This window comes from Felis catus, chromosome B3 (assembly GCF_018350175.1).
Source record: "Felis catus isolate Fca126 chromosome B3, F.catus_Fca126_mat1.0, whole genome shotgun sequence".
Classification (NCBI taxonomy): Eukaryota; Metazoa; Chordata; class Mammalia; order Carnivora; family Felidae; genus Felis; species Felis catus.
The window spans coordinates 45,536,342-45,546,213 of record NC_058373.1 but is presented as its reverse complement, the minus strand read 5'-3'; the positions used below and the strand labels follow the sequence as shown (position 1 = coordinate 45,546,213).

Below are 9,872 nucleotides of genomic sequence, written 5' to 3'. Positions count from 1 at the left end.
TTGGCAGTCCTGCTTGTGAGAAAGCCGCCTGCGTGTTGAGGCTGTGGGGCGTCCAGGATGCTCCTTCGTTCGAATTCTGGTTCTAGCGCCTTCCTCCCACTTTGCGTGAGTCCAGGAATGTGAAGATCCTTTGTCAAATATTAAGAGACTCTTGGTGTAAACAGGGATTACCTTTCCTCGTGTCATCACATTATGGCTTTATTTTCCTTTCAACTGGTCACAAAATGGAACGGAAATCTACTTTAAATGTTGTTATTGTTACCAAATGAAGTTTGCTCCCTATTCTTGAAAATGCAGAATCAAATGGTTTACTTGTTCCAAATTCAGATCCATTTGTTTCCTTATATGAAACCCCTGATAATTTTTCCCACGGACTCGAGGATCTTGGAATGACAGAAAGGTGTGTGCTGGTCAAACCCTACTTTCCCAGTAGCTTCAGAATGACCAAGGCAACCTGGAGGAGAGGCAGAAAGGTGAGTGTCCCCTGAAAACTATTCCCTTATCAATAGATATTACATCATTTCTGACTTTTCACCATTAGTGCAATAAACACTGCATTGGTTTGCTAGGGCTGCCTTCACAAAGCGCCACAGACTGGGTGGCTAAACGGCAGAAACTCAGTGTCTTACAAGCTGTGGAAGCTGGAAGTTCGAGATCTGTGTGTGGTCAGGGCTGGTTCCTGAGGGCCGTGAGGGAGCGCATCTGGGCCGGGCCCCTCTCCTTGGCTGTAGACGGCTGTTCCTTCACATCATCTTCCCTCCGCGTGTCCATGCATGTCCAAATGTCCCCTTTTTATCAGGACACCAGTTATATTGGCTCAGGGCCCACCCTAATGACTTCATTTTAATTTGATCATCTCTATAAAGACCCTGTATTTCCCAATAAGGTCATATTATGAGGTCACAGGCGTTAGGGCTTCACCATGTCTTTTGGGGGTGGGGGACACCATTTACCCTATAACAAATGTCACAAAAGAACAGGTAGTTCATGATTCCTTTATTTATTTAGGAGTTAAGGGGAGGGGCACAGGGGGCAGAGGAAAATTACCTACGGGGAAAGGATTGGGAAGGGTTTGCAGGGGCTGGGCTAGAAAGCAGTAACACTGATTCTATAGTTGAAAAGGAGTAGTGCACATTTGTAAGTACCTGGTGGGAGTTTTGTAATAAAACCTACCTTATGAATAAGTACAGTGGAATACTACTTAGTACATTCATACATGTTGCTACCATCTTGAGATTTTTATATATACAGTATATGATCTGTTTTTATAAATGTACAGCTTGAAAAAAAGAGATCCTTCTTATAATAGGTACAGCATTAAACACAAAACCAACATGGGCCAGCCACATTCCAACTGAAGACCCAGAGAAAGCAAGGCCAACAGCCCAGCCCCTGCTTAGCCTGGCAGCCTGATGGGTCCCGGCAAAGTGTAAACCAGCTGCCCTCTGCACCTGCGGGCTCAGCAGGCCACGCTGGCCCTTGGCCTTCGCATGGGAAGTGCCCGCTCATGTCAAGCCCGGCCTGCAAAGAGGGCAGGTCCTCCCTGAAGGAAAGTGGCAGAGAGGAATGTGTGTGTCAGGTAAGGAAAAGAGGGAGGAAATAAATGTGCTCTTTGACTAAAGGCACTTGTCAGCGGCCGCCTACAGCCATTCCCTGGGCCTGGTGAGCGAGCGGGGTGCTGTTTTGATAGAGCCAACAAGGTCCAAGTGGACCTCGCCTGTCCTCTCACCAGGTTTAAATACAATAAATAAATCTTAGTGGGTGGTGGTTTTGCCCTCCTGGGCTCCTAAGAAGAAGCTACCTTTTAGGATCATTTATGCAGTGACACTCCCTGTCCCCAACCCAGCTTTTCAATGTCCTCCATGGGGAAGGTGCCAGAGAAACTCCAGGCCTTGGAGAAGGAAGCAATTGCTCGCTATGGATCAGAAGGAGAGCCCCCAAATGTCCCCTTCCCTGTCTGGAGCTCCTTTGCCTGTGCATTAGAGTCTCTGTGCGCCTCAGATCTTGGTCACATAGTTGTTGGGGAACAGGCCCTGCTTGCCTCGTAGTCGACCCGTCCACCAGCCAGAAGGATCTGCAGGAGACAGAGGAGGCGAAAGTGAGGGTGAGCAAGGCAGTTGTGCCTGGGCCAAACACACCCTGTCCTGTGGGCGCATCACAGGGCAAAGGTGGTTTGGCTCCTTCTACGTTCTTTTTCCTTCTTTATTTTCTTTTACATGAAAGAGTCCGTTGTAAAAAGGAGCCCTTCCCCCTCGGCAGACATAGCACTCGAGGCCCCGTTCTAGGAAGATCCTGCTCCTGCACCTTGAGGCTTTGCCTGACTGCCCCTCAGGGCCTAGGCCTGGCAGCCCCAGTGCGTGGTGGGGCCACGGGAGGCTGGTGGGTTGTGGTGGGATGGTCCTGCCCCCCCCACCCCAACTTTTCGTCATGGGGGGCTACTCCTCCACTGCACCGTTCCCGCTCCTTCCTCCAGTGCAGAATCTACTCTGGGGAGAAACTGATGCCCAACACTTCCCACGTTAATGCCAGACCCTCCACCAGTGAGAAGTATGTGCTAATGTTCTTCCAGACCCTCCTCTATGATATTAACTGTACACACACTCATCTTAAACAGCCATTCTGTATCTTACTATTCTGCATCTTGCTTTTCAATACTTAATCGCTATCATCTTTCCATGTTTGTATCTCATTTTTTAAAGGGCTGCACTGTATGCCATGATTTATAGAACCATTTCCTTACTGATGGACATTTTTTCCCAATTTTTCACTATTGATGGAATAAACTTTCACATATATATCTTTATGTCCATGTGCAAGTAGGTCTGTAGGATAGATTCCTGGGTCAAAGAATATAGCCCTTTTGGGGCACCTGAGTGGCTCAGATGGTTAAGCGGCCAATTTTGGCTCAGGTCATGATCTCGCGGCCCTTGAGTTAGAGCCCCGCATCGGACTCTGTGCTGACAGTTCAGAGCACGGAGCCTGCTTTGGATTCTGTGTCTGCCCCTCCCCTGCTCGTACTCTGTCTCTCTCAAAAATAAACATTAAAAAAAAAAAAAGTCCCTTCAAAGAATACAGACGTTTTATTTTGTAAGACAATATGATTCATTTTTGTAATAGGTAATATTCTTAGATGTACTTTCAAAAGTACAAAAGCATAAACAGTAACAACAGCCACCCAGATCCGTTCTTTTTAAAAATGCTTATTTATTTTGAGAGAGAGAGGGAGAGAATCCCAAGCAGGCCCTGCTCTGTCAGCTGTCAGCACAGAGCCCTCCATGGGACTCAATCTCATGAACCATGAGCAGATCCCTTCTTTGAAGGCATGCAATATTATATATTTTTTTTATACTTTCAGAGATATTTCATGTATATAAAAGCAAGTATTTATAAAAATTACCCCTTTTGTACACAAACAATAGCAAACTACACATTCTGCACTGTTTTTAACCTTAATAATATATACTAAAGACCATTTCATATCAGTTTATAAAGAGTTTCCATATTCTCTTCCAATAGCTGCATGACTTACTATTATTTGCCACCTTCTCTGTTGTTGGCCATTATTTAAAAAAAAATTTTTTTAACGTTTTCTCATTTTTTTGAGAGACAGAGCGCAAGCAGGGGAGGAGCAGAGAGAGAGGGCAACACAGAGTCCAAAGCAGGCTCCAGGCTCTGAGCTGTCAGCACAGAGCCCGACGCAAGGCTTGAACCCATGGATGCAAGATCATGTCCTGAGCTGAGGATGTACACTAAACCGACTGAGCCACCCAGGTGCCACTGGTCCCTACTTTTTTTTTTAATGTTTACTTATTTTGAGAGAGTGAGTGAGTGAGGAGAGGCAGAGAGAGAGGGAGACAGAATCCCAAATAGGGCTCTGTGCTAATAGCATGGGGTTTGATCTCACAAACTGAGATCATGACCTAAGCTGAAATCAAAAGTCAGATGTTTAACTGACTGAGCCACTCAGGCTCCCAGGTGTTTATCTTCTTAATTAGGAATTCTTTATATATTAGTGGATTTGTCATATGGGTTGCAATATCCCCCCCTCCCATTTTTAACTAACTTTTTATATTTTAATATTTAAGTAGTTGAAGCAAATGATATTTTTACAGCTTCTTGATTTTCTATCACTTTTATAAATATTTCCCACACTGATATTAAAAAAGAAAATTCTCCCATACTTCTAGGACTTCTGTTTATACATTTAAATATTTATTTATTTAGGATTTATCTTGATGGAAGTGGTTAAATGTAAATTCAAAGTAATTATATTGACATGGGGTTTTAAAATTTTGATAAATAAGTGTTAAATTTCCTTCCCAAGTCTATTCTAGCTGTAAGCTATGAAAGAAGGTACCTTTCACCCTGACTTACCACAGATACTATAGTCCAAACTATTTGCAATGACCAAATCCAGAAAGTTCTTAAAACTTAAAGGCTCATGTAATTCATTTGATGGCAAAACCTGACCTGAACTGAGTTTGTTTATGATGTCTCTTCCGACAGAGGGTGAATGCTCAGATGTTGCACAGCAGAGATGCTGAGTTTGACCCAGGCTGTTGCCCTGGGACCACCAAGTGTCCTAATAGGTGGTAATACCTCCTATACACACACACCATTATCGACTTTCTAACCGTCTCTGGTTTCTAAAACTCAGAACTTAAGGATTTGGAAAAGGGAGTGTGACCTGCATCTTATTTCAATCTTCTGCTGGTGTCACGGGTGGAGTTGTTAGCTCTCCTTCACTGATGGGTAAAGGGTAGGGAACCTCTCCATGCACGGTCTCAGGAGCCTCTGTCCACTTTTGGACTGGACTGTGTCTTTTTATTCATGTGGGGGAGCTATTTAGAGGTGTAAAATGTTTTTTCCTAGCCTGTTTTCTATAATTTAACTTTGTGCTGGTGCAATTCACTATACAGAAGATTTTAATTTAGCCTTTTTATGAGGTTTAAATCCTCTATGGTTTTTGGGTTTGATGTTCTCCATCGGAAGACTTTTCACCCCCAAAGATTAATGTAATATTCTAGGTTTCCTTCTAAGATTTTTATAATTTAGATATTTAATTAGTCTGATATTTTGTGTATGAGGTAGAGCTTGAACTTTATTTTCTTATCAAAATGGAAAGTAATGCCTATCCTTTCCCCTGGTTTCAAATGCTACATTTATCATATATTAAATATCTGTATACACATGGCTATATTTCTGGATTCTATTCTGTCTCATCTATATGTCTATTCCTGCACTCACACCACACTGCATAAATGAGAGTGATAATTTATAGCATTTTTTGAGAACTTCTAGGACCCTACACTTGACACAAATATGTAATTGTTTTGATTATACCCAAAATACATGGTATTTCTAGAAAAATCTGAAATATTGAGAACTGAAAAGAAATAAAAATTCAACATTTAAGGAGACCACTTGGTATCTTATATATATTATATATTATATATAACATACATACGTGCATATAGTCATCTATTTTCCATTCTTACAAAAATGAGACTACAGTCTATATAACCTTTTTGCCTTTTCTCATGAACATTTTTCCATTTCAGTAAATACAGTATTGCATCATTATCTTTAATAAAAATGTTTGTCATTGAAGTTCACTAAATGGATATAGCAAAGCTTATTTACCCAATCTTTGTTACTGGGTAATTGGTCATTTCCAGTATTTTTGCTGAACAAAGCTGGTGATAAAAATTCTATTTGTGTTTACTAAGCATTTATTTCAGCCCTTAATTCTACTCCGACACTTTGGAGGAAGGATACTAAATGGCTAAAATATTAAAATCTATAGCAAGCTAGATGGCTATCTAGTTTCATGATAGATCAAACTATTTGATGAGATCAAAATAATGTCCAGAGGTCTTTTAGAAGGAGGTAAGTCCAGGGACCTAGAAGTCTCCTATGAGCTCATGTGATCAAGGAGTTTGATAATAACCCCCTTCCTGGAACTGTGTGTCCTGGCCACCTCTTCCCAAAGGCTAGTCTTACCAAGGCCCGTTTCACTCAGTTTGTCCTTGCTCTGTTCGTAATGGCTTCCACACTGTACACAAGTCCTCCTCAGCCTGACATTTAGGGTCCTCCACTACCAGGCCACTCCTGGCTTCCTCTTGTCTCCTGAGAGATCTTGCACCGTGGTTGAGTGTTGGCTTACTTTTGTAAAGTGACCTGCTCTTTCTGCTCTCCATGGCTTCTCTGTCCCATTCCTCACAAATGCCATTTCCTTCATGGTGTTTTTGAATATCCTAAGTCAGGAGTTCTCGTTTTAAAAGTACTTCCATAAGCACTAATGTTTGGTCATATGTATATCACATTCTAATTCTCTACCAAATTAATAAGGCATTCAGCCAAGCTCACAGCCTTTTTTTTTTTTTTTTTCCCAAGAGAGATTGGGAGAGGGAGAGAAAGAGAAAATTAAGCAGACTCCATGCTCAGCATGGAGCCCAACACAGGGCTCGATCTTGCAACCTTGAGATCATGACCTGAGCTGAAAGCGAGAGTTGGAAGCTTAACCGAATGAGCCCCCCAGACACCCCCAGACTACTTTTATAACAGATATTACAGGTTGTCTCCCTGGCTTCCATTCCATCTACCATCATTATGAGGAGGCCACCAAGTTTGGGTGGGATAGTCTTAACAACCATTTCCAAAGAAGTCCCTGCCACACCTAACTTACCACAGGTACAGCCTTTGCCTTGCTAGAGATTCAGGGATGGGCACATGAGCAACTGGGTCTAATGAGAGTAAAATCTAGGACTTTTGTCCAATGGCTAAGAGAAGTTTCAGGGATAAAGCAGATTTCAGACACAATTTGATCTGTTTGCATAGCAACCATTTCATTGCCACGACGGAAAACAGCCTAAGAAGGGAGCAAATACAAAGAAAGCAGAGCTCATAGATCGATCGATAGATAGCTGGAGCCCTGATCAAATTGAGCATGAAGCCCTAGCCTATCGCTGCAAGTTTCAGTTAGAGGAACCTATAAATTCCCTTCATGTTTAAACTAGTTTTTATGGCAATGACACTGAATGTTTTTAGGACGCTGTCTCAGCCAGCCATGCACTTACCTTCTTTGATGATATCGATAATGTCATTGGCATTGAAGCTGAGTTCATCTGTGTCCTGAGCATCGTAGGCATACAGAGCCTTGCACTGTGGCACCTGAGGCTTAGGCTTGGGCTGGGGCTTGGGTCTGCCCCCTGCTGGGGGAGGCCGACTGGTCGTTTGTCTCCGGACACTGTGGAGAGAGTGGAGGCAGGTAAGAGAAGGGACCTAACAGGAGGCAGCACCATATGGTGGTCTGGAGCAAGGGGCCAGCACTAGCCTGCTCAAGTTCAAATCCAGCTCTGTCCTTATAAGATACGCCACTCTGTAAACTTTCTCTGAAATTAAAAATGCACCCCCCCCCAACTTCAGAAACAGAACTTTTCACCAGTGCCATAGAAGCATGTGGTGTTTCTCCTCAACAGCAGTCCTTCCCAGAATCAACCACCACCCTACATTTTGTATTAATAACTGTTTTTCTTTGTGGTTTTACCACACACACAAGTATCCCCAAACAGTACACGTAGTCTGCCTGTTTTTTTTAACTGTATAAAAGGAATCATGTTCTATCACTCACTCCATTTTCGAGATGTACCCTGGTGATGCATGAATGTAGTGGCCATGCATTCTAATGGCCTTATACTCTTCCATTGCATGACTATGTCACAATTTACTTATCGACTGCACTGTTGATAGTTGTTTGGGATGATTCCAGTTTCTACTATTGCAAAAAAAAAAAAAAATGCTGCTTTGAATTTTTTTTTTTTTTTTTTTTTGAGAGAGGGTGTAAGTGAGCAAGGGGCAGAGAGACAGAATTCCACAAGGGGCAGAGAGAGAGAGAGAGAGAAGTCAGGCTTACCCGAAGTGGGGCTCAAACTCACAAACTGAGACTGTGACCTGAGATGAAGTCAGATGCTGAACTGACTGAGCCACCCAGGTGCCCTCTACTTTGAATATTCTGGTGCAAGAATTTAACCAGAACAATTTCTCCACCTCAGTACAACTAACCTCTGGGGCCAGATAATTCTCTGTTGTGGGGCTGTCCTATGGACCACAGGTGGTTAGCAGCATTCCTGGACTCTAGCCATTGGGTGCCAGTAGCATCCCCCCCCACCCATGGTGATGATGAAAAACAGCTCTAGCACTAGAATCCTAATCTGAATCTTCTAGCTTTAAATGTATTCTTTGTATACACTGTATTGCCTCCAGTCTCCATGCATACATTGTCTCAAAGGCATAGAGCTATAGCTTGTGAGATCTTTAAACTTATATCCGAAACAAGTATCTGTTAAATATGTTCATAAAAAGCATTTAGAGAAAAAAAAAAGGAATACAAGCTGGTGCAACCACACTGGAAAACAGTATGGAGGTTCCCCCAAAAAACTAAAAATAGAACTACCCTACCACCCAGCAACTGCACTACTAGGTATTTATCCAAGGGATACAGGTGTGTTTCGAAGGGGCACATGCACCCCAATGTTTACAGCAGCACTATCCACAATAGCCAAAGTATGGAAAGAGCCCAAATGTCCACTGACGGATGAATGGATAAAGATGTGGTATATACACACACACTGGAGTATTACTTGGCAATCAAAAAAAATGAAATCTTGCCATTTGCAACTACGTGGATGGAACTGGAGGGTATTATGCTAAGTGAAATTAGAGAAAGACAAATATCATGACTTCACTCATATGAGGACTTTAAGAGACAGAACAGAGGAATATAAGGGAAGGGAAACTAATATAAAAACAGGGAGGGGGACAAAACAGAAGAGACATAAATATGGAGAACAAACTGGGGTTACTGGAGGGGTTGTGGGAGGGAGGATGGGCTAAATGGGTAAGGGGCACTAAGGAATCCACTCCTGACATCATTGTTGCACTATATGCTAACTAATTTGGATGTAAATTAAAAAAAGAAAATTAAAAAAAAAAAGGGACGAAGAAAACATTTTCATCAAGGACAAACCAGGTTAAGCCTACATCATTTGCTTACAAAAGAAACAAGTTGGAAACAGGAAGAAATAGAAAATTTGAACAGACCCATAACCAGAAAAAGAAATTGAATTAGTAATCACAAATCTCCCAAAAATCAAAAGTCCAGGGCCAGATGGCTTTCCAGATGAATTCTACCAAACATTTAAAGAGTTCACACCTATTCTCTTGAAGCTGTTCCAAAAAATAGAAATGGAAGGAAAACTTCCAAACTATTTCTATGAAGCCAGCATTACCTTGATTCCAAAACCAGACAAACACCACACTAAAAAGGAGAACTATAGCCCAATCTCCTTGATAAACATGGATGCAAAAATCCTCAACAAGATACTAACCAAACGGATCCAACAATACATTAAAAAAATCACTAGGGGCGCCTGGGTGGCGCAGTCGGTTGAGCGTCCGACTTCAGCCAGGTCATGATCTCGCGGTCCGTGAGTTCGAGCCCCGCGTCAGGCTCTGGGCTGATGGCTCAGAGCCTGGAGCCTGTTTCCGATTCTGTGTCTCCCTCTCTCTCTGCCCCTCCCCCGTTCATGCTCTGTCTCTCTCTGTCCCAAAAATAAATAAACGTTGAAAAAAAAATTAAAAAAAAAAAATCATTCACCACAACCAAGTGGGATTTATACCTGGGATCCAGGGCTGGTTCAATTTCTGCAAAACAATCAATGTGATTCATCATATCAATAAAGGAAAGGACAAGAACCAAATGATACTCTCAGCAGATGCAGAGAAAGCATTTGACAAAATACAGCCTCCTTTCCTGATTAAAAAAAAAAAAAACCCTCAAGAAGGTAAGGATAGAAGGATTATACCTCAAG

General features: G+C 42.4%; 1 protein-coding gene across 1 annotated transcript in view; it reads right to left on the bottom strand.

The window, feature by feature from the left end:
* Nucleotides 1-981: 981 nt before the first annotated feature.
* Nucleotides 982-9,872, bottom strand: part of MYO1E (myosin IE) — a 213,178-nt gene continuing 204,287 nt past the window's right edge. Inside the window, exons 27-28 of the mRNA XM_011282905.4 lie at nt 7,080-7,249; nt 982-2,074 (exon numbers count right to left, since the gene is read on the bottom strand). Of these exons, the coding sequence (XP_011281207.2) occupies nt 1,998-2,074; nt 7,080-7,249 (247 nt within the window). The 3' untranslated portion in view covers nt 982-1,997. The remainder of the gene's footprint in view (nt 2,075-7,079; nt 7,250-9,872) is intronic.